The sequence below is a fragment of the Camelus ferus genome, chromosome 7 (assembly GCF_009834535.1).
Source record: "Camelus ferus isolate YT-003-E chromosome 7, BCGSAC_Cfer_1.0, whole genome shotgun sequence".
Taxonomy (NCBI): Eukaryota; Metazoa; Chordata; class Mammalia; order Artiodactyla; family Camelidae; genus Camelus; species Camelus ferus.
In genome coordinates this window covers 49,632,759-49,657,873 of record NC_045702.1, presented here as the reverse complement: position 1 = coordinate 49,657,873, position 25,115 = coordinate 49,632,759, and the positions used below count along the sequence as shown (strand labels likewise).

At 35.3% G+C, this 25,115-nt stretch overlaps 1 protein-coding gene across 2 annotated transcripts in view; it reads left to right on the top strand.

Moving 5' to 3' along the window:
• Window positions 1–25,115, top strand: part of HDAC9 (histone deacetylase 9) — a 644,065-nt gene that overhangs the window by 455,106 nt on the left and 163,844 nt on the right. For both annotated transcript variants that reach the window (XM_032483885.1, XM_006190149.3), the window contains one exon: window positions 11,138–11,245. In XM_032483885.1, coding sequence (XP_032339776.1) covers window positions 11,138–11,245 — 108 coding nt within the window. The remainder of the gene's footprint in view (window positions 1–11,137; window positions 11,246–25,115) is intronic.

The following is a 25,115-nucleotide window of genomic DNA, read 5'->3' as shown; positions in this document are numbered from 1 at the left end:
TCCTCCTTTGATTTTATCTTTGGCCCATTGACTTTTTAGTAGCATGTTGTTTAGTCTCCATGCAGCTGGTTTTTTTTTTTTTTCTTATATGTTTTCCTGTGATTGATTTCTAGTTTTATGCCATTGTGGTCAGAGAAGATACTTGAAATAATTTCTATTCACTTAAATTAGTTGAGGCTTCTTTTGTGCCCGAGTATGTGGTCTGTTCTAGAGAATGTTCCATGAGCATTTGAAAAGAATGTATATTCTGTTTTTTGGGGATGTGATGTCCTAAAAATATCAACCAAGTTCAACTGTACTATTGTGCCATTTAGTATCTCTGTTGCCTTATTCATTTTCTATCCTGGAAGACCTGTCCAGTGATGTTAGTGGATTGTTAAAGTCTGATAATATTATGGTATTCGCACTGATTTCTCTCTTTATGTCTGTCAGAATTCGTTTTATATATTTAGGTGCTCCTATATTGGGCACATACATGTTAACGATTGTAATATCCTCATCTTGTATTGCTCCTTTGATCATTATATAGTGTCGCCCTCTATCTTTCTTTATGGCTTTTGTTTTAAAGTCTATTTTGTCTGAGATGAGTATTGCTACTCCCACTTTCTTGTTGTTTCCATTTGCATGAAATTTCTTTTTCCATACTCTCACTTTCAATCTATGTGTGTCCTTCACTGTAAAGTGGGTCTCTTGTGGGCAGCATATTGTAGATTTTTGTTTTATTATCAAATCTACCACTCTGTGTCTTTTGATTGGAGCATTCAGTCCAGTGACATTTACAATCGCCATTCCACATTTACCTTACATTATGTTATGTCTGTATTACCAGTCTGGCCCCTGGAGTCATTAGAACATATGGTTATGGCTTTAGTCCTACTCTGCGTCACTTCTGTATTTATTATCTGTAATTATTGATAGATGTGTGTTTTTTGCCATTTTGAACTTCATTTTCCATTGTTTTGTATTTCCTCTTTGTTCCTTTTTGTTTTTCTTTTTGTGGTTTGATAATCTTCTTTTGTATTAGCTTGGTTTCTTTTTGGGTTTTGTGACTCTCTTGTGTGCCTTTATGTGTGGTTACCCTGTTTTTCAAGTATGTTAACCCATTACTGTATCTGTTTGCTTTAGACTGGTAGTCTTGTAGGCTCAAACACATCCTAAAAAGAAAGAAGAAAACAAAAATAAAAAAAAAATTAAGAAGAGAGAGGGGAAAAAAATCTATAGTTTCTTGCTCCCCTCTCCCACCTTTTATGATTTTGATGTCCTTTTTTATTTTACATCTTCATATTTAGTCTGTTATTATCTCTTCAATATTTCTTCTGTCTCGTTTTCTCCTTTTCCTCCTTCCAAGAATCTAGTTATATCTGTGTTAGACAGTGCAGGTTACTTGATTGTCTTGTGAACTGAGCTCCCAAATACCCCCCAAATCAATATTTATCAATATTTTTCTTTTTATTAGGTTAGGGGCATGATTTTTTGCATATTCCTTTATTCTACACAGTAGATTAAATTGTTCTTAGTCTGTGTTCAAAAACTGCTGAAGGGCCATGCGTTATTTATTACAAAAAGCCTATGAATTCATGTGCACATCCAGCATTGTCCATAAGCTGAATATATCTATTACATGTCAGAAATATTAGGCTACATTTTCAAATGCATGTAGGTATTGCTGCAGTTAGTATGCCTCAAATTAATTTAAAACCTTACTTATTTATAACTTTCAACACTATACATTAACTCTGATAACAAAATTTAATAGTGCAATAAAACTCTGTATAGTGCTGTGAAAATTTTAAAAATTTACTTGAACTGTTAGCCTGAGCATCCTTGCTCTAGTCTTATTTTCAGGAAGAGGTGAGAATACTTTATAAATTATGCATACCTGGTGTAGTCACACTTTCCAAGTGCCCCACCCTAAAAAAATCTTTTAGGCCATGATTGTTGCACTTAAGGAACCAACCCAGCTGGTTCCTTGGAGATACATTTTTGCCTTTTCTGCCTTAGAATTTTCAAACTGTATAAAACATGGGTCACTCTGGACAGCAGGACTTATGCACTGGCAGTCCAGGAGCCAAATATAGCACATAAGCAGGTTTCTTTTGGCCTAGCTGTGAATTTTTTTAAGTGAATTCTTGTCAGTATTTAAGATTGAAAAATTGTACCTAGCTCTGTACCGCCATTCCACATTAACCTTACATTATGTCTGTATTACCAGTCTGGCCCCTGGAGTCGTTAGAATATATGGTTGTGGCTTTAGTCCTACTCTGCGTCACTTCTGTATGCAAGTTTCTCCAGGCTCATTTTTGATACTTTGTCCCTGTCCATGGACTCTACTTGTCTGTATCAGTCATTAATCCCTTTAAAACCAAGAAAATTCTTTACATCTAGTTAACATTTAAATTATACCTGCTATATATCTGAGGAAGTATTTTAGGGAAAAAATTGCTGTTGTTATTGCTATTTCTTAAATCATAAATTATACAACAATGTGTATTATCCAATAACATGTCTATCCATGGACAGTTCACTTACTTGGGATTCTCATTATTTTGTGCAGTGTGTGTCACTTTTATTTTTATATCTATTTTTATTTGACCATTCTTAGAGTAAACAATTTAAAAAAAAACAAAGAAAAAAACTGAAGGCCACTAGGTGCTTACCCAAAAGGTTTGCAGAAGCCCAGAGACTTTTGATTAAGGCAGGACACTCAGGAAACATCTTTATTTCTTGCAAAATCCTGACCATGGATTTTGGGTCATTTTAATTCATGCTCCTAATTAATAGTGAAATAAAAAACTGTGAAAACAGTAGTTTTTGAAATGTTATACCCAGGTCTCAGATGCTCAGAATCTCTTCTAAAGGAAGTGAACATTTGGAAGGGAGGATGTACTCAGAAACAGCACTTCCGTGTGTCTGCTTAACACAATGAGTCATGGCTTCTCAGAAACCTCAGGTTATCCATGGACTCCCAGCCTGCCATATGTACAGGGACAAACCCAGCATCCTCTTGAACAACCTCTCCTCAAGGATCTGGTTTGTAATAGGTAGAAATTGTCTGTTTCTTTCTTTTTTTTTTCTTTTTGGTATAGATGCCAATGATCATATGATATCCCTTGATCTTTTATTTTGCCACTGATACTGTATAATTATTTATTTTTTGAGATTAAAAGAAATTGCAGTCCCTTTCTTTGATATCTTAAGGAAAGATAAGTTGAAATTGGAGCAAAAGAATGGGAAGAACTGTGAAAGGTTTTTCCTGGCACTGTCTGTAACATCTATGAAACTTAAGAAACTGAAAAGAGCAGAACAGAACTTAAAAATAAGTCTATATTAGTGCCGATTCTGTTCAGTGGACAGAATTGTTTGGATAAACTTGGGAAAAGAATAACATTGATAAAAATTATTCTTGGTTATATTCCAAATAAAAAGCAAGAGACAAAGCACAACATGAAAGTAACAATGAAAATACAAAGTGTTTTCCTCGCTGTTCCCTCTCTCACCTCTCCTCCATTGTCCTCAGCTTTTCTCTCTGCTTTCTCATTTTGCTTGTCCTTCTTTCTTTATTTCCCTTTTATTCTTGCCATATTCCATACAGGATGTGAAGCAGCTTTTAAAACAGACAAACATGAACTATATGTGTGTGTGTCTTTTAAAGTAGATGTTGTAATCATTCAAAAGTGAAAATACAATGATCCAGGAATGAGATTATCGTGGAAAGTGTGTGCTAGAGTATCTACTGCTTTTACTAGAGATGGACCAGATTTGGCTTTAAGAGTTCTCCAGGCCAGTATAAGGAAAACGGCACTGTTATTTATCAGCTTCTAGGTGTTTCTGGGGCTGAATGTCTCAATCTTGGCATTACTGACATGTTGGCCAGATAATTCTTTGTATACTGTCCAGTTGCACTGTAGAATCTTTAGCAGAATTCCTGACTTCTACCCAACAGACACCAGAAGCACACCTGTCCCCTCCTCTGCCTTGACAACCAAAAATGTCTCCAGAAATACCAAACGGCCTGTGGGGGACAAAACCACCCCCACTGGAAGCTTCTGCTTTAGAATAATAGCAAGCAAATGACAAGACTCAGGAAAAAGCCCCGCTATTCTAGATACAACTTGGGGTATTTGAATTTCATGCATAGTTTAGCAACTTTTCATGATAGAAGTTCAGTACCTTTAAAGATAAAACATTCATGTATGTCTTAGCTGATTTATTTCATTAGGAAAATCTTTGATTCTGCAAATGTGCTGTCTTTCAAGAAAATTATTTAGTTTTTAGACTTTGATTTTACTAGCAAAAAAATCAATATGTGTTAAGAGCTCATAATCTTTTTTCTGGCTTCTCATTCCAGCTCCACTAATTACTAGCTGAATAACTTCTTTAAATTTCGTATACAAAACTGCTAAATAATAGCATCTATGTCAGTGGTTATTGTAAGAATTGTATGCGTTAATATAGGCAAAGAGCTTTGCATAGTGACTGGATCTTAATAAAGTACTCTTTAATTATGAGATGACAACTATTATTGTCATTATTATTTAGAAATAGTAAAGACCAGAGCTTTATAGAGTAGGGGAATTAATAATACTAATAAAACTGAAAATCTTAAGTGTCCATGTTAGTTTTCTATTACTTTCGCTGTATATTTCCTGAATTACACTCTTCTATGACCTCACATGAACACGATCGCATTTCTGCCACTGATGTTCCATAAGTCATGTTTGATTTATCAGTCCTTCTTATTATCCCTCATTCTTTTTCACTACTACTAAGAGAGATGGCAACATGATGTTCTTCTTTCAGATGTGGATAGTATTGTCTGGTTGCTGAATTTTTACAATTAGATGGGTAACTAGTGCTTTCCTGGCCCTTGCTCTCCCTCCTATACTGTTCTTCCAAGTCTCCATCGAGAGAGCACCTTCCTAATTATTTTAGGAGCTTCATATTATGACTAATATGAATAATTGCTATCTACTCCTGAATTGCTGGTCTTTTCCCCTTATTTCCTGTTCTTTGCTTTGCTTTTTTTTTTTTTTTAAATCAGTGAGTTCTTCTGGCCTCCGCTGATTATTCTGGGGTTTTCACATTGCTGATTGCTCTGGATTCTGTGAGGTCCATAATGAAGTGGAGAATGTGTGTCTTCCCTAACATTACAGTTTTTCAAGTTGATACCAAAATGTTTTACTTCAGTTTCTTTTTTTCCCCAGAATTTAAAACGTATTTCCTGTTTTAGTTTTTCCTTACAGCTTTCTCTGTCATTGCACCCCTTTCTACCCTGCTAAACAGACATGACTCTCTGGGAGTATGGGCGAGGAGGATCTCAGTAGCAGAATCTCTCCTGTCTTCAGAATTGTGCCTTCTCCTCTATTAACTAAATCTTCCTTATGGACCAAGCTTGTATAATTCTCTACCCTAACACATATTTCCATCATCTCTCACCACATTTGCTTGATTCCTCACACAGAAAGACTTTTTGCAGGACAGGTTCACCTAACATTTCTGGACACATTTTGGGACAGATGTTAGGTCCAGACCTTCCTACATACTTATAAAGTGATTTGAACTTTTGCAGGACTTTTCCAGATTGATAGATTTTAATTCTGACAACAAAAGCAAGACCTCTGAAGACAGTTACTCAGCAGACTACTACAACTGCCTTCATGTTTTGTACATTAGTTATATGGTAAGAAATAGTTGGAAGTTGAAAGCATGCTGTTATTTAGAATAGTACGTAAGCAAAAGTTTGGTGCACATTCCAGATAAATTCAGAGGCGGGCAGGAAGCTGTCTATTGCCATGTTAATTCTACAGTACTCTTATATACCACTACCTGTGTATGTAGCATATCCCTGCGGACTTCTGCTCAGGATCCTGACTAGACTCTTCCCTGTCATCCAACAGAGTAAATTCCTGACCTTGAACATGGGAAACAGAATTACCCATGTGATAAATAGGCTTGCTCTTTTTTCTCCTAATTACACTGATCTCTAAAACTAATATTATCAGTTTCTTTGAGTTTGAAAAGCCTCCTTTCAGTTTTAAAATTCTGTTTCTTCAAGATCAACTTATTATTAGATGCAATCTCTTTAGGTAATTGCTCAGTCTCTCAGCTTCCTCTCTCAAGATAGCATTTGGGTCCTCTGGATATTCAGGTTTCCATGGCAACCTTCCTAGTCCACATGATTGTTCCTGATTTTCCAGCATTTGTAAATGGAAGTCAGCAGCTGAATTTCTCCTGGTTTCTGATTTCATTGCAAATGGAGCTTGGTGGGGTTCGCAGGCTCTGAATGCCTCACCTCGGCTCTCCCTGGGCTAGGGTCTTCCTGAGCTTTTGCTGTGAGCCCCACCTGACCCCAACCATAGTTACTCCATTGTAGGGGCTCTCCCATAGCATACCCTTGGAGGACTGTGGGAACTGGAGGCTTCCATTTGCACCACCCAGGACATAAAAATATCTTAGGAATGCTTCAGTCTGAACTTTCATTTACCTTTCACACAACTCCATAGACTTTTTAAAGTGGTGCCCACAGTTTAGTGTAGACATGGACTACAAAAGTCCTAAGTGGAAATGAGAGCAAAGCTTGCTTATTATTTTGTCAATTTACCTACCACATTTTCCTCTCTCTGTGGTTTGCTCACTTATTCTTTGCTTTTCCTGCTTCTGTCACACCTGTTCAGTTTGCCTTTCTCCAGTACCTCGTAAACATAAAGGGTAGCTTTTGGCTTTTTCTTCCTGTCATCACATCCTATTTATAGGCTAGGTCAGCAAGCCCTGTGCCTGGGTGTCATAGGTTGAAAGAGTCTCTTCTCTTAACTGTCATTCAGAGAGGCAGTGACAGTGTTGTCTTGATGCTATCACTAACATAGGACTATAATCTGAGACCACCATGCTTGGTTCTTAATATGTAAAGGAATTTGCAAAAAATCCTCTTTCACCACAAAATCTGGGTTTCTATGTGTATTGATGCAAAATTGTATTTTGAATGAGTTTCTTTACATTTCTTCTATATCAGTCCTAATCTCCTTTTCAGCTCGTATACCATTGCCCCATAACAATGCATGCGTGCACACACACACATGGGTGCATACACTTATCAGAGAAAAGAATGAATTCATGGGCAGACCAAGGGGAAGTATATGTAGTACGTGGGAAAAAAAGAAGGGTGAAAACATTGTCTTTTTCAAATGATAGTAGTTCTGGTTTTAAGAATTTGCCTTACATGCCTTAATAACTTTAGCAAGATCTTAGCAGCCAGCTAGTGAGGTCAACAGGATTGCTTTCTGCTCCTCTGCCATTTCTTTCCCCTTTCCTGGCCTAATCTGTTACAATTTACATTATCTTACATGTCCAGAGCCAGCTCTGCTCCACTCTCCTAATATCTCCACCTTCAACTTCCAAATGCTAGAGCACCTGTCTTCTTATAGTTCTAAGCCCTTCTGGTCTCTCCTTGCACCATTATTGTAATGCCATCTCAGCTTCTTAATCCTGGTTATGTACATCTGTCAGGGATAAATTTTTCTCACTCTTTTCCGTTCCTTTCCAGCCACTCAGTATCCCGTTTCAGGCCAGGAATCACTGTCAATTGATGGAGTCAGACATTTTCTTACCTAGAGTTCTTCCCCACTTTCAGGAAGTCTTGCACAGTTGAAATTAGAGCTCTCACAGGAAGGTGACCTTCTAGACACTGTCACTAATATAGGGAAAGATTTTTGGCAATCTCTCCAACCAATAAGAGGGACATAGCGGGAGAACAAATACTTTTTGCCATTAAGAATGGCAGGAAGTGGATTTGGGAGTCTCTACTAGTGACAGGGACTATAGGAGGGGGAGTTCATGAGCCCTGAATCCTTTTTTTCTTTTTCCGTTGGAACTCTTATTAAATTGTAACATGCGGAATACATGTGGATAGCTTTTGGTAGCTAATTTTGGGGTCTAATGGCCCTGAAATACCATTTGGAACACAATGGCTTGGGGAAATATGCTTATAAATTCTGGAATATAAACTTGCTATGGACTGAATTGTGTTCCTCCAAAATTCGTATGTTGAAGCCCTAACCCCTGATGTGATTGACTTTCATAGGGCAGTTAGGAGGTAATTAAGGTTAAATGAGGCCATAAGGGTGGGGTTCTAATTTAAAAGGGTTGGTGGCCTTATAAGAAGAGGAAAAGAGAGATCTGTCTCTCTCCACATGCATTCACTGAGGAAAGGCCATGCCAGGACATGGTGAGACGGCAACCATCTGCAAGCTGGGAGGAGAACTGAACCAGAAATTGAATTGGCTGGTGCCTTGATCTTGGATTTCTAGCCACCAGAACTGTCAGAAGTAAATTCTTGTTGTTTAAGCCACCCAGTCTGTTGTATTTTGTTGTGGCAGGTCAGGCTAACACAAACCTGTTCATACATTCAGAATTAAATATAGTTACTCATTTATGAATGGTTTATATCTGCAATACTTACTACTATTACCATTTAGTTGTAAGTTAAATGTACATAAAACATATGTTGAAGTAGTATTTAGAGAAAAATTTTTTTTACGTTTAAATACAAGCAAATAAATGAATGATAAATTCTATAGATTCCAAAATAGGACCTGTTTAAGGATAAGTCTACACTGGATGTGGTCAAAACTTCAAGCATCCATTGAGCATCTATGTGCCCAACACACTTTCCACCAATAACCCTATCTTTATTATATAATAAAAGTAATTCCCATACTATAATTCTTAGCCCCCAGTACATAGTAGATACCTAATAAATGCTAGCTGAATGTAAAAATTAATCTTGATTAGTAGAGGTTTATACATCAAAATTAATGGCACAAACACAGAGTATTACCTCTAAAGAATGCTTCTAGGGAGAAAGAACTATATAGACAGGAAGGTATATATGAAAGTTATTTGTGGCTATCTAATGCCGCATAATATTATGGTTAAAGAAACATTGTTCTCAACTGTTGGAATATTTTTCTAATCAAGTTATAGTATTTATAACTTTTTGGAAGAAAATTTTCTACTATTGTTTAAAGAAAAAACACTTTATTTAAGAAAACTTACAGTGATTTCCAAAATCAAGTAAAAAGGGGTTTGGAATTATATGTTGTTCTGAGTCACCTGTGAAGTCTTTTGGGATTTATTGATTTGTTTTATGTTTGCTTGCCTTCACAATAATTTAAAATCTGATGAATGAGGACTTTGCATGGCACCTGTAGCTCCATAATGGTTGAAAATTGGTTTAAAAGTATTCAACACAATGTAAATGTTGATTTTTATTTTTCAACTTAAGCAACCATCTTCCTCAAGGATATATCCTCTTGAAGCTCAAATAACTACTTATTTATAGTGATTCAGTAAAAAATAACACTTTCAGTCCAGAGGGAAAATGATTAGTTTCCAGTGTTCATTCATTGATTCCTTTACTTGTTAGCTGATAGTGTTGGTCATGATGATGTTGACTATGAAATGGGCTGAATGTTCTTACAAAGCAAGTGTTATTTCAGGGATATGGAAGAAAGACATGTTGTCAGGGTTAGAGGTCTGTGTGAGGGTCCTCAGACCAGTTGAGTGGTCTCTCTAAGCTATAGTGTGCTCACTCAGTAGCAAGCTCATTCAGGAATCAGCCTCAGCTATGTGCTAGGCATTACAAAATGGGTGTAACAGCAACCAGAACAGTAGTGGCTAACAGTTGCCTATCACTTACTCATTTAATCCTCACCAAAATCATATGCAGATGGTACTTTTAAAAGTTGCTATTTCATAGGTAAGGGAACCAAGGCACAGGGATGCTAATTAATTGATTGCCCAATGTCACTCACTTTTTAGTGGTGAAGCCATAATTTCACCTGGATGGTTTGATTCCAGAACCTTCTCTCTTCATACTTTGCTGTTGTTGAGAGGATCTTAATATTCTATACATTTATGTATTTTTTTATTGTTCTTGACAGAATTTACAGTTTTAAGGCTTTCATGAGAAATAGCATTTGAAAATGCTTAGGGAAACCGCTTAGTGCATTGTGAAGGTGTGTTATTATTTATTGTATTTGCTCCCTCTCATTAGGCCTCTTTAATTCTTATTTTTTTTAAAAAAATATTTTTTGTGTGTGTAGGATTTCCCTTCTTTGACTCTTTGAGAAGTCTTGATATTTGCCCAGTCACAAAATTTTTATTGCATTTCCTAGTACTCCAAGTAATGAATGTGTCCTAAAATTAGAGATATCTGCCATTTGATACTGTTATTTTTTATATAATGGAATATTTAATGCATAAAAATATGTAACATATGACAATTATAAGTCACTACTATTGTACTTTTCTTGTCCTTGTTGTATATGTTTTCTTACTGCATGCACAAAAAAAAGTAAACAGCCCTTTATAAAGGTAAATTTAAAATATTGGTTTATGCTTTGTTTTGATAATGTTCTCTAGTATAGAAGCAACTATGTATTTTAATGGCCTATCTCATTTTAATAATATCAGTTTGCCCTAAAACTAGCCGCCAAACCGTATTAAATGTTAGAAATTTTAAGCTTCTACTTTGAAAATTGAATCACTCCTTGCAGTTGAGTGTTGGGCATGCTTTAAGTGTGAGGACCACACACTCTTGCATTCATTCAGACAACCTGAACTGCTACTTCTTACTCGCTGACTGCGACTGCTCCCTGGCTAATAATTGTCTTTGGCTCCCTGTAAACCTGCAGCCAGGAAAGTATTTGAATTTTCCCCCTCTAGCACTTGCAAATCCGATTTTTATGTATAGCTAAGTGCTCTTAGCTTTTACTCTATCTACTACTGGGGCCTGGTTTCTAGCAAGCCTGTAACTACGCCAGATTCGGCCTATGTAATGCTGTTTGTAATGAGCAATCTAAACAGGGAATGGCAGTGAGGCATGGCAGGAATGTGTTTCCATTGGAGAAGTCAGTGTAGAGAAAAAGTACAAGCAAAGCCGTGTCCAGAAGGTCTTTTCAGCTGGCCAGGGCGGAAGACTCATGTTATTGTACATAGGCTGTTACCCTGCCAGCCCTTCCTCACAAATTTGCTTTCTCTCTCTCCCCGTCTCAACTCCCCTCCTCCTCCCTCCCTCTTTCATCTCCTCCTTCTCCTGTCCTCTCCCTCTCTTTCTGCGGGCTGCTGACTGTTTGCTCAGGTGGACAGTGACACCATTTGGAATGAGCTGCACTCGTCCGGTGCTGCACGCATGGCTGTTGGCTGTGTCATCGAGCTGGCTTCCAAAGTGGCCTCAGGAGAGCTGAAGGTGAGGTCTGGGTTGCATTAAGTGTGGGAAATCCAGAGAAGAAGCTGAAACAGAGATGTTGTTGTTTGGGAATTGTGGGGAGTGTGGTGTGGTAATAAAAGGAGTGGGGTGGAGGGGAGGGGCAGGGAGATGGCCACTGAGGTGTGATCATAAGTAGTCTATAGGTAGGTAGTAGCTGATCCTGCTCGTGGGCTGTCCTCTCCTTGGGGGAACTCTGGTCAGGGCACTGTGGTGTATTTTTAAGATCATAGAATGGTGAGTAAAGCTATGGTCCAGGTTAAAAACACCCAGTATATACATATCTGTCATGCCCTCCTGGGATTCTCCTTTGAAGCGACGTACAAATTATGATTACTGAGTACTAAGTATAAGCTCAGAATACCACCCAGAGAGAGGGCGGGGAGGGGGGTAGAAAGGTAAATATCAGACGGGAAGGATTGGGAGGAAGAAGGAAATTGTTGATTAGAAGGGTAATGATCCAGAGTATGTTTTTCCATGAAAGAACTTAAAAAATGAGCTATGCTTTATTGTTCTTTTCTTTTTATGGTCTCTTCTTTTCTACATCATGTGAAAAGAACAATGTCCAAACCCCAGTGTTTCCCAGTCTAAACAATTTATAAAAGCCAGAGACCTGACAGACATTGACATTTTATTTGGTATTTTAACAGTGCTATTTAAAGGTATACCATGTGCATATTGAATGCAGTTGCCCCAATAAACTTTTCTGGTGCTAACATGGCTTTTTAATGCACTAGTTCACACACTTCATAACGAAATCTAGGCAGTGGTTATTTTGGTATTTTTAGCAATTGTGGGGCTTAGGGGAAATATATTGTAATGAACAATATTGGCTCTGTGGGTTTTGTTAATCTAAAATAAAATCTAATTAGGATTATTTTTCTTTCTGTCTCATGAATTTTATTCAGTTACACCTGACTGTTTCACTTGTGATTAAAAATGCAGGGTAGGAGTGTGCACTTCATAATGCATTGTCTGTCCCAGAAGTCTTTGCTCTAACTCTTTTAAGTCAGAACCTACAGAAATATAATTTTGATAAGGTGGGCTATATTTAAAAATATATATGTATAGATAGGTAGGTAGATAAATGGATCTATATTTTTATGCCTCATGTAAAGTTGACATGACATGATCAGCATCAGGACATTAATTGCTCATCTCAGGAGATTTATGAGGCCATTAATGTGTTGCTTAATATTAAGTCTTTACCTTTGGTAATGAGCTATTGAAAAGAAGAAAGGAATCAGCCCTAGGAGAGGTTTTGGCTCTTACTTCAGGAATAATTCTTTCTGTTTGAGTATGTCACTTGTAGAATAAATTGACATTTAAAAAAATATTCAAGAGTCTTATTTTCAAAAAAGTTCAAATGACAAACAACAGCCAGGCCACAATATTATAATTTTTAAAAGATTATTCTGGCACAGGCCTACTTGATAACAGATCAGAATGATAGCATTTCACAGTTTCTAATTGTTCTGATTTTGTTGACGTTTAATCAGTAATTCAGAAACCTCAAGTAGAATGACCACAAATTACACTCAAGATCATCATTGCTATTAGCCTCACAGAGTGCACCATTGCCAAATGTATATATGAAGAGTGTTGAACAAAAACCTAATTCTATTTTTTAGGAGGTAGTCATTTAAAATAGCAATTACAAACAAAGTGTCAACAGCGTATGGTATGGACGTGCTGCTGACCACCAGCTGTACTAACATCGGCTATTTATGTTAAGAACAAGGATTCATATAAATGCTTTTTCTCCTCTTGGTTGAGAAATCAGCAGGTATGGTTAAAAAAGAAAAAAGAAGGATAGGGAAAAAGAGCCAGCATAAGAATCGAGAAATGTAGTCCAGGCTCTGCCACTTAAATGCTGTGTCATTTGTGGCAAATCACTTAACTTCTCTGGGCTTCAGTTTCTTGTTCTGCAAAATCAGCAAGGTAGAATTGATAATGTTGAAGGTTGTGCGTGGTTTTGACATTCTGAGCTATTTGCGAATGAAAAGTGGACCTGATTCTCAGTACATACTGTGGCATACCAAATAGTAGATATCCCAAAACTAATTCAACTTACTTTGGTGAATATTCCAGATTTTGCAATCTTTATCATTGTTTATCTTTCTCATTGTTAAGCCCAAAGTGAAAGTCCAAGACAGGACCATAACAAAGGCACGAGGGTTGATGAGCCAAGAGTGAACCCCTTGGTTGCTAATAATTTGGGGAGGCCTACAGAATGCCACAGTAGATAGCCATGTTTAAGCACCTCTAGCCAAAATATTACTGAGTGTCGACCTGTCCCAGACTCTAATATGACAGGGCGGGTACCCTGCTGGCCAGGAGCATTAACACTCATGGCTGTGGAGTCACTTCCTTCAGATGTAGGAAGAAAATAGGGAAGCTTATTTGAGGACATTGGTAAGTTACCCTCTGATAAGAGATGTGAAAAAAGAAAACTTTAGTGTTTTGTTTTTCGTTTTCTGCATCCACATTCAATTCTTACATGTTCTACCCCACTCCCCCTATAAATCTGTAAATTAAGGAAACAACATTGCCATATTGAAAGAGATTGCACTAATTTTGCTTGGAAAACAGAGAAGAATTAAAAGCTCTATTTCACATAGGGTGGGCCTGGTTGGAGTGGTGAACTGAGAGCTAAGAGATAGCTAGAAGGAGGTCGCTGAACTCATACGGGATGGGGACCTAGGAGATAAGAAATGTGCACAAAAAAGGAAAATGCCACAGACAGATCTGATTACCTGGAATTTTTGCTTGATGTTGAGCTTTATCATGACCACTCCCCCAACTTTTGGCAGGTTTGTCCTTTCTTCACCTGAGGATACTGATTGGCTGAAGGAATTAGAATAATCCAGGCAGAGGGAATGGGTCTCATGTTGATACTTAAATTGACCGTGTGCAGCAAACTACAGCAGTAAATAGGTGTATTTTTGGCACAGCACGGACATGCTCAGTGGATTTCAGTGGAAATTATAGGAACTTTAAGTTTTCCAGGTTTTTATTAAGATATTTAAAAACCCACACAAATGGAAATTTCTCAAACCTGCAGATACCCTAATTGACTATTTCTCTGATTCTAGAACTAAGGAACATAAATATTCTGAAAATGTGGAAATGTTTGTTGTATTGGAAACTATAAGTGGAAGAATATATATCTTAGAATGGTTTTATTACTCTAAACGGCATTTAAGAAAGTATGTCTAGAAATAGAAATATCTCTAAAAGATGATTTTTTTCAGATTATAAATGGTTCAATACTTGGCTTAAAAAATAGTGTGAAATATCAGGTACACCTTAAATATACAGAATTTTATTTGTCAATTATACCTTATAATAGCTGAAAAAATGATTGAACACTTATCAAGCTTTACTGTAAGGGCTCCCTTTGATGCTATTTTTGTAGTGCTATAATTTCATCATAAAAAAAGTAAAAGTTGCTTTCTGGAAATTTTTGTCAGAAAGAACCTCCTCCTTATTATCTGAACAATGGGTGGATTTCTTTAACATTTGAATGGATACTGTGATGCCTTATTGCTGACAATACCTGCCATTCATTGAGTATCTACTCTAAGCTGGGCAGTTTGCATATAATTTGTCATTATTCCCATAATGGTCTTTGAAGTAAGTACCACCAATAGGATACCAGCTCAGAGACATCAAATAACTTCTTAAGATCCCTCAGAAAGTTTAATAAATGGCAAAGCCTGTATATATCACAATCCTCTGTTCTCTTTCAACTACTTTATGAGGAATTTGTTGTGGAAGTAGCACAAGTATTTAAGTAAAAAGGGGTTAAAGTGATTTCTTTCAAATAGTCTAGATCCTCTCCTTTTTGTTACTGTAAAACATTTAATACATACCAAAAGACAAGAAGTTACATTAATAACTTATATATAACTTATAAAGCAAATAATAAACACCTGTGAGCCCTTTATCCAACATAAGAGATATTACTTTGCTAACCCTATAAAGTTCTCTCAGTACTTATCTCATTCCTGTCCTTTGACCTACAGGTAATCATTAATGTGTTGTATTTTTAAAATTATTCCTTTTCCTTTCTTTAATAGTTTTAACCATATGTTTTATACCTTTATAAAATGGAATCTTATTTAATGTGTTGTTCCTCAGATTTCTCTCCCCAAACTTAAAATCATGTTATGAGGCTTTATCCTCATGAATTTACTTAACTGTGATTTATTCATTTTCATCATTTCATCACTATCAAGTATTCCCTTGTACATCATAATTTGTTTATTCAGTCTTCTGTTGGGCATTTAGTTGTTTCCAGGTTTTTGCTCTTTTAAACTATGCTGCTGTGAACACTCTTAAAACATGCCTGCTCTTTCACTGTGGCATAACTAAGAGTAAAATGGTAAGCTCCTAGGATAGAAACATAGTACATTTGGTGAGTAATACAGGGTAGAATTCCAAAGTCGTTTTGGCACAATGACATCAGCAAAAAATGGCAGTTTAAAACCTCTGAAAATTCTTTTCTCCATAGAATCAGTGACAAAACTGGCAAAATGTACAGGATTAAGATTTTTAAAACTCTGGAAAGTAACCAAAAGCTTGCAGCAACTCAGGGGAAGCATATATTCAAAACAAAACTGTCTAAGTCTTGGTAAAAACAGTGAGCTTTGTGATGTTTTAATTCACCCTATTCTCATCTTAACCTTTCCAGTTCCGCAGTAGCTTTAACAAATAACAGCCTGCATTCCCAGTGAAAACCAGTAACTTGGCAATCTCCAGACAGGGCATAATGGGGTTGGAGCTTCTTCAAAGCTTCCTTCCCAGAGAATTGCCAATATTTGGCCTGTCTGGTGCTTCAGTACAAGACCCTACTTGCAAAACTGTCTTTATTTCACCTGACTTGGAGTATACCTGATGTGAAAAGCCTTTTCTCAGAAGTATTTCTTGAAAAAATTAAAAGTAATTGATTAACTTCGTGGCTGCCTAAAGTTGAAGACAACAATTAAGAGAACAATTAACCACAAGCTTCAAGGAAAACTGAGGAATGAGATATGCATAAGGACTATGAAAAACCCCATCAAACTCCTAAGATTCTAGAAGGCCGCGTGCATGATTGCACTGTGCGCATACTCAGGGCAGTGTTCACACTCAAGAAAAAAGACCTAGAAGGCCCTTAGCTCTCTTCTCAAGCTGACTTGGAGGCTCTGCTCAAACAGGAAGTGAAAGCTAATGTAGAGTTGTCAACTCCCTGGCTGAGTATTGAAAGAGTGTCCAAAACACATGTTCGGGGCCCCTTAAAAAAGGCTTGGAACTATTGGTTTCAGGCATTTAAGGAAATCTCTGTCCATCCATTAACTGACCACTCAGTCAACCAAGCAAAGGCGTCAGTGCTGCACTCAGTGTAGAATATGGTCTTAATAGAATTAGTTCAGAAAAGTCATTAAGCAAACAAAAGAACGACAAACCCTGGGGAGGGGTAAAAATCTAATTTCCAGAATTGCCATATTAGTTTGTAGGACAATAACAGCACAAAGGAAGGCAGTGGGGATGGAGCTGTGTAACAAAACAAAGCAAAACAGATCTTTTGGATTGATTGAAATATGGTTCATGTCTGAACTAGATTGTTAAAAGTTAAGATGCTAATTATAATCTACTAGGCAAAGGTTAAAAAAAAAAACTCAAAAATGTATTGAAAGAAATGGCAAGGAAATTTAAATGGTACACTAGAGAATATCTGTTTAACAAAAGAAGGCAGTGTAATGGGAACAAAAAAAGACAACATATAGAGAACAAATACCTAAGTCATTGTTCCGATTTCATACCTCACCAGCAACACGTAAGAATTTCCAATGCTCTCTACTCTTGTCTTTATTTGGCATTTTCATGTTTTTAAATGTTTGCAAATGTTACATGAAAAGATGCTCAACATCACAAATCATCAGGGAAACACAAATTAAAGCTTACAGCGAAAAAAAATGTGACAGTGAGTATATGTATGTTCATGTATAACTGAAAAATTGTGCTCTACCCTGGAATTTGACACAACATTGTAAAATGACTATAACTCAATTAAAAAAAAGTTTAAAAAATGATTTTAAAATAAAAAAACAAAACAAAAAAAAAACCCAAGTATGTTAAACTTTAGATTGCTTTACATGTGTATGGTAAAGTTCAAATGTATATTAAATTACTTGCTTTGTCACTTTAAAAAAATTTTTTTTTTAAAAAGCCACAAAGAGATATCACCTCGTATCTGTCAGAATGACAACAAATAATAAATGTTCATGAAGATGTAGAAAAAGAGAACCCTTGTACACTGTTGGTGGAAATGTAAATTGGTAAATTGGAGCTGCCACCATGGAAAACAGCATAGAGGTTTCTCAAAAAATAAACAGAACTACCATAGGATCCAGCAATTCTATCCCCTGGGTATATATCCAAAAAAACCCAAAAACACTATTTCAGAAAGATACGTGCATCTCAGTGTTTATAGTAGCATTATTTACAATTGCCAAGATATGGAAGCAACCTAAGTGTCCATCAACTAATGAATGTATAGAGGAGATGTGGTATATATACACAATGAAATATTTCTCAGCCATAGAGTGAAATTTTGCCATTTGCACCAACATGTCTTTGAGGGGACTTCTGCCTACCACAAACAGTTACTAAAAATTCAAAGTATAGTCCTTTAATATCCTCACTGTATATGGCTGTAAAAAATTTAGTAATCACTTGAGATTTTTCAAAAATAGGTAATGTAATTTATTTTTTAATCAAGGTATAGCATACATTGAATAAAACATACAGATTTTCAACGGTATGATGTCTTTTGACAGATGTCTGTACATGGCTACTACCACGAGTTAGCTGATACTTAAATCACCCCAGAAAGTTCACTCATGCCTGTCGGTTGTCACTCTCCAGCACAGGCAAACACTGATCTATTTTTTCTGATAGTCATGAAATTTTTCCTATTATGGAACTTTATATATGTAGTGGTAGATAGAATGCAGAATTGCTGTGTGACTTCTTTCAGTTCATATAATGTTTTTTGAGATACCTCCATTCTATTGCAAGTATCATTTAGCTTATTAACTTTTGTTGCAGAGTAGCATTCTGTTTTTTATTTAAAATTTTTGTTTATTTTCTTTATAATACAGATATTATTATTTCCCCTTAGTTTGAAAATTAAAATTTCTACACTTTAAAAAAAACAAATGATAATTTTAAATGGCAGGAGCTGTTAACTCACAATTTGTCAGTTGATGCCTTATCTCATTAAAAGGTACTCATGATGCCAAATTTTAAATTAATATTTTTATTGAGGTATAGTTGATGTATAGTATATTAAGTTTCAGGTGTATAACATAGTGATTCACAATTTTTAAAGTTTATATTCCATTTATAGTTATTATAAAATACTGATTGTATTCCTCATATTGTACTATATATTCTTGTAGCTTCTTTATTTTATACATAGTAACTTGTACCTCTTAATCCCCTACTCCTATCTTGCCCATCTCCTGTTCTCTCTCCCCACTGGTAACCACTAGTTTGTTGTCTCTATCTGTGAGTCTGCATCTTTTTTGTTATATTTACTGGTTTGTTGTATTTTTTAGATTTCACATATGAGTGAAAACAAACAGTATCTGTCTTACTTAATTTGCTTAGCATAATACCCTCCACATCCATCCCTGTTGTGGAAAATGGCAAAATTTCGTTCTTTTTATGGCAGAGTAATATTCCATTGTATATGTATACCACATCATCTTTATCTATTCATAGACAACTTAGTTTGCTTCCATATCTTGGCAATTGTAAATTATGCTGCTATAAATATTGAAGTGCTTGTATCTTTTCAATTCAGTGTTTTCATTTTTTCAGATAAATACCCAGGGGTGGAATTGCTGGATCATATAGTGTTTCTATTTTTAGGTTTTTGAGAAACCTCCATGTTTTTTCCATAGTAGCTGCATCAATTTACTTTCCCACCACCCATGTATGAGAGTTGCCTTTTCCCTGCATCCTTGACAACATTTTTAATTTGAGTTCTTTTGATGATAACCACTCTGACAGGTGAAGTGATATCTCATAACGGTTTTAATTTGCATTTCTCTGATGATTAATGAGTGGTATTCTATTTATGAATATTGTGCAGTTTGTTGATTCATTCTAGTTTTGGATTATGAACACCACTGCAATGAAGAGATTTTTCAAAGCTGGTTTTTGGATATATATCTTTACTTCTTATTGTTAAATGCCTAGCAGAGAGGTAATTGCTATAGGTTAGGAGTATGTGTAACGTTATAAGAAAATGACAAGCCATTCTTCAATGTAATTATCATTTTATCTATAGAATCTTTACTTCTTCACCTCATTCCTGAGCATGGTAATCTGCATCTTCTTTTTTTTTTTTTCTGATCAGCATTGCTAGAAATTTATCAATTTTATTGATGTTTCTCAAAGAACCAGCCTTTCATTTCATTCATAGTCTTTTTTTTTCCATTTTGTTTCACTGATTTGACCTTTATTATTTCCCTTTTTCTACTTTCATGGGGTTTCATTTGCTCTTCTTTTTCTAGTTTTTTAAGGTAGAAGCTGAGGTCACAGACTTGAGAATTTTCTTCTTTCCCAGTATAGGCATTTAGTGCTATAAACATCTTTCTTATTATTTTTATTGTAATAAAAATTGTATATATTTAAGTATACAACATGATAATTTGATATACATATACAGACTGAAATGATTATTACAGTCAATACAGTTAAAGCTAATTAAGATACTCATTTTTGGTTTTTTTCTCTCTTTATGGCAAGAGCACTTGAAGTGTACTTTCTAAGCAGCTCTCTAATATTCAAACTATTATACAGTATTATTAGCTATTTAAATTTCTAAATACTACTTTCACTGCCTTCTATAAATTTTGGCATGTTGTGTTTCATTTTCATTATGTTCAAAATTTCCCATTTGACTACTTCTTTCACACCTGAGTTATTTGGAAGTGTGTTACTTAGTGTCTGACTATTTGGGGATTTTTCCAGTTATCTTTCTCTACTCTAATTTTATTCTACTGGAGTCAGAAAATATACTTTGTATGACTTGAATCATTTTGCATTTATTGGGACTTATAACAGTGTAATTCTCTTATGATCTCCTAACCTCTCTATTATTTTATCATATATTTTACTTTTACATATTTTAGAGATCTCCATAATAAATTATCAATTTTGCTTTAATAGTTGAAAGTTTTTTTTAACAAATTTAAAGTGTTTATGCATGTGTGTGTATGAGACAGAAAAATATGTGTATACATGTATAATGTAATTTATAAAATGTCTTTTATATTTGCTCACTCTTTTAATATTTCTGGTGTTCTGTATTCATTTGGGCAAATCCAGACTTCCATCTGGTATCATTTCCTTTCAGGCTGAAGAATTTCCTTCAGCATTCTTTGTATTGCAGTTCTGCTGGCAACAAATTCTCTCATCTTTTGTTTATAAGAAAATGTTTTTCTTTTCATTTAGTCTTTGAATGACTATCATTTCATATAAAATTCATTGTTGACAGTTATTTCACACTTTAAAAAAATATCCTTCCTGTATTATCTTTTTCCCCCTTTTTTTTTGATGGTGAGAAATCAGTTGTCATTCTTATCACTTACTTCTGTAATTTAATGATGCAATGCATCTTTTTTCTCTCTGTCTTTATTTACCTTTTTTTTTTTTTTTTAGTAGTTTTGTGATTAAATATAGTTTTCCCTGTTTTTATTCTGGGTGTAGTTCACTGATCTTCTTGTATTAGTGGCTTGCTGTTTTTGATAAAATTTGAAGAACTTTGTTATTTCTTAAAATACTATATTCTATTACGTTCTCTGTATCTTCTATTTTTTAGAGCCCTATTATATGTTTACTTGATCACTTCACACTGTCCCACTGGATATTAAAGTTCTCTCCATTGTCTTATTTTCTTCTCTCTACTTCTATTTGGATAATTTCTCTTGACCTGTTTTTAAGTTCATTGTCCTTGTCTTCTGTTTTGTCCAAGCTGCCATTAATCCCATCCAAATACTTTTTCATTTCCCATTTAGTTCTTTTTCACAGCTTCCAGATCTCTTTTGAAATTCTCCTCTTCATCTTTATGTCTCTCTTCACTATCTTTTCCCGTAAATTCTTAACATATCTATCATAGTTAATTTAAAAATCCTTTTCTGGTAATTCTAATATGAGTCACTTGTGAGTATATTTCTGTTACCTTTTTTTTTTTTTTTACTTGATTGTGGGTCTTGTTATTTTGCTTCTTTGCATGTCTTGTAATATTTGATTATATGCTAGGCATTGTGTTTAAAATCCAGTCATAGTCAAATCTAGTGTTAAAACAAAGAGCTTGTTTCTCTGGATTGGTAATTAAAGTTTCTTTGTATTCAAAGCTCTTCAATGATTTAAAGAAAAGCTTTTTTTTTTTTTTTTTGGTTATTAAGTGATTTATTTTACTTTTGGAGGACTGAAGTTCTGCACATCCCTCTTTTTTCTAATCAGATGTGGATCTCCAAAACAAATGTATTTTTGAGAGAAAGTTGAAGTTCTCTCCTGTTTTAAATTTTATCTCTCGCATTGATAAGGAACATGTCAATGATTAGGATGAGGTCACTTGACTTATTTCTCCAATGTTGATTTTTCAACGTTAATAAAGGAAAGGACAAATATGTTACTAATATACTCTCTGCACATCTACTGTGAATGGATGTCTAAACATCAGAGAAAAGGAGAAACCTTGACAGTTATATGTTTATTCCTGTGGAAATCTGCCTTGTTCTTGACCCCCTCACCTCTTGTTTTACTGAATGCTCCAGCTTTTTCTGAAAATTAAGTCTTAAATTAGCCAATTCATGGACTTATTTACACCTCTAGATAATGACTAACATACAAATACTTAAAAGCTCTTGGATTAAGTAAAAGGTGAGACAGCCTATTACTCATATTCTTTACTCATGAACCAAGACCTGTTGCCTGGTGGCCTGCCTGTGCTGTTCCCACTGCACAATCTGCTTTCTAGACTTTTATTCTGCCCATCTTTTTTTCTTATGGCTAATATTTCAGTTTCTACTTTATAGTTTCAATTGCCTGCTACATGGTAATTGGATCTGCCTATTTCCAGTCTCTCTATCTGGTTCTTGACTTTGGACTGTCCAAATTTTATTGCTTGTATGTGATTTAGCTCATATTGACTAAAAATTGCTACCTATTCCTTCAGATTCTGTCTGTATCTCTCTCCACTCTAAAACTTGGTGAAATCTTTTCAGTCTCTGACATCTACTTTGTACTTTTAGTCAAAGTCCTGATAGTATTTTTAAAATAACTTGAATGGGAAAGAATGCTTCCTGAAATAAATTCCAGTCTCAAATTTAGCATTTATTTGCAAGGTTTTCTACAGCTATATTTTCACCTCAGTATTTCACGTATAGAGCAAATAATGTATAGTGGAAAAAATGTTCCAACTAATTTATGTTTGTTTTGTATCTTTGATAGTATTAAATTTGATACCTGCTGGTTTATGTATAATGCAGATGTTTCCTTGCTTTTTTGTTTCAGTCTCTGCAAAAGACTGTCTGACTTTTTGATACCACTGTCCAAATCACACATATCATACATACTTGGAGAACATGAGTATTTTACACCTTTGTAATGTTATATGGTAGTAAATTTCATACACACACACACACATATGAACTTACAGAATGAAACTTCTAGTCAGTTGAATTGGTGTTGTTTCTACATGGTGCTATTATGTACATAATGCTATATAAGTTAATTTCTTTGGTAGAAATTTTGGTTTGATTGCCTAGTTTTGACTGAGTCATCTGGTTTAATTGTTGGAAGCTCTTCTTGTTCCAGTATATAGCCATGGATTTACTTACTTACTTTTTACTGAAGGTACTAGGGATTGAACCCATGACCTCATGCATGCTAGGCATGCACTTTACCACTGAACTATGCCTTCCCCCCTTGCCATGGAAAATTAGGGTTTAATACAAGAAGAAATCTTACAATTAGAAGAAGAAGAATGTGGCCAAAGTTAAAAATCATCTATCTAAAGAACCCAGACATTTTAATAATAGTTATAAAATATACATTGCTACTGTAAAATTTTTGAAACTTCATGTTATATAATTGTATGTATACACTGAAAGATACCAAGAATATTAGATTCACTGTTGGTTGAATGTGAATCTGCTGTAGTAAGGTGTGAGTGTAATGACAAAAGTGATGCTATCTTGGGGCATTTGTTGATAAAATCTTCTTCCTCCAGTATTATCTTTACTCAGGTCTTGGTCATTACTGTTATCTTACTATTACTATAATATCATACTACTTGAGTTGCTGTTATAATGTCATACTGTCATTTTGCACTTTTATCTTCCTAGAATGCTGTGATCATCTGTCTTAGCGTTTTTTTTTTTTTCTGGTTCTTAAAACAAAAACAAAAATTCTTTTGCCTGATGCTTTTTTTCCCCCAGAAATTTTTCATACTGAGGCTTTATTTTATATGATGAAAAATACCTGATTTTTTTTTTTTCAGTCACTGTGGTCCAAAAACCAGTCATGTTTCAAAAAGTTCAGGAATTGAATTGTTGGGCCTTGTATCAACTCAAACCACTGATTGATAAACGAAACAAATTGCTTTCAGTAGGTTATTATTGCCTTACCAAGACCCACATCCTGATGATTCCCACCCCTCAGAAAAAACTTCTTCATAGTGGATCCATTGTTATTATTTTCATACAGGGCTCAACTTAAATTATGTGTAATATAAGCACCATCAAATGCCCTGTCTCCTTTCCACCAGGAGACTGGTTTTTCATGAATGTGTTTACTCCTGTCTATGGCCACATCCTTGCCAGGCTCAGGCTGTAGGCATTATGGGCCACAGATGCCAGGCTTCCTAAGAACTGTTTTCCAGTGCTGTCATCAAGCTTCTTCATCTGGATTCTTCGGGGAACAAGGCTGGCAGCTGTGCATATGCTTTGGGGTCCACCATTCAGTTAAACTGCTAATGCTGGGCTCCTGTTTTCCTGGCTCCCTTGAGTTCACTCAAAGAAGTGAAATGGTATTCCCATATGTCCCTTATTGTTTTCTTGGCAAATCTCCCTACCTCCTTTAACCTCCCAGATTCTAGTATGTGAGAGACAAACTTTCTTTGTGAAACTTCCTTCCCTCAGAGGCTGTAGAACTAATAGCATTGATTTTAAAGCAAGCTGTCTTTTTAGAAAGTCTTTTTTGAGGCTGAAGTTAACTGGTTTTAAGGGCTGTATTAGTGTATTCCAAGATATGTGTCCAGTTAAAGGCAACCCAAAATGATTTACTAATTTGAATGTCAGATTTTACAATTGGCTCATATATTCTTAGGGGGTACCCATTGACCAAGTGTTCAGATATTCTTCAAAACAGTATTTTATCTTCATAGTCCTGGTAAATTCCTTCTTTTCAAAAATAATCACAAAACTAGATTTTCTATTTTTATATATAGAATTAACAATAAAGAGATTGCACTGTGCTTATTAGAGACTTGTGAAATTGAACACAAGTGAATAAGGTCTAGCATTTGTTAGTACTACATCCCTAAGATGATATAATTTGATCCCCTCTCTCTTTCTGATAAAGACTGACAGAGTAGGGCAAACCAATTATTTATGACATTTAATAGGCATAATGCATTTCTTTTTACTTCTAAATAAGATTTTACTTCAAGAGCTTAAAGCTGGGAAGAGGCATATTCCACTTTAATTATTATTACCACACTATAAATCATGTGGAACTGTTTTGTTGCAGATATTAGTGTAGCTGAAGAAAAAGACCTCGGAATACA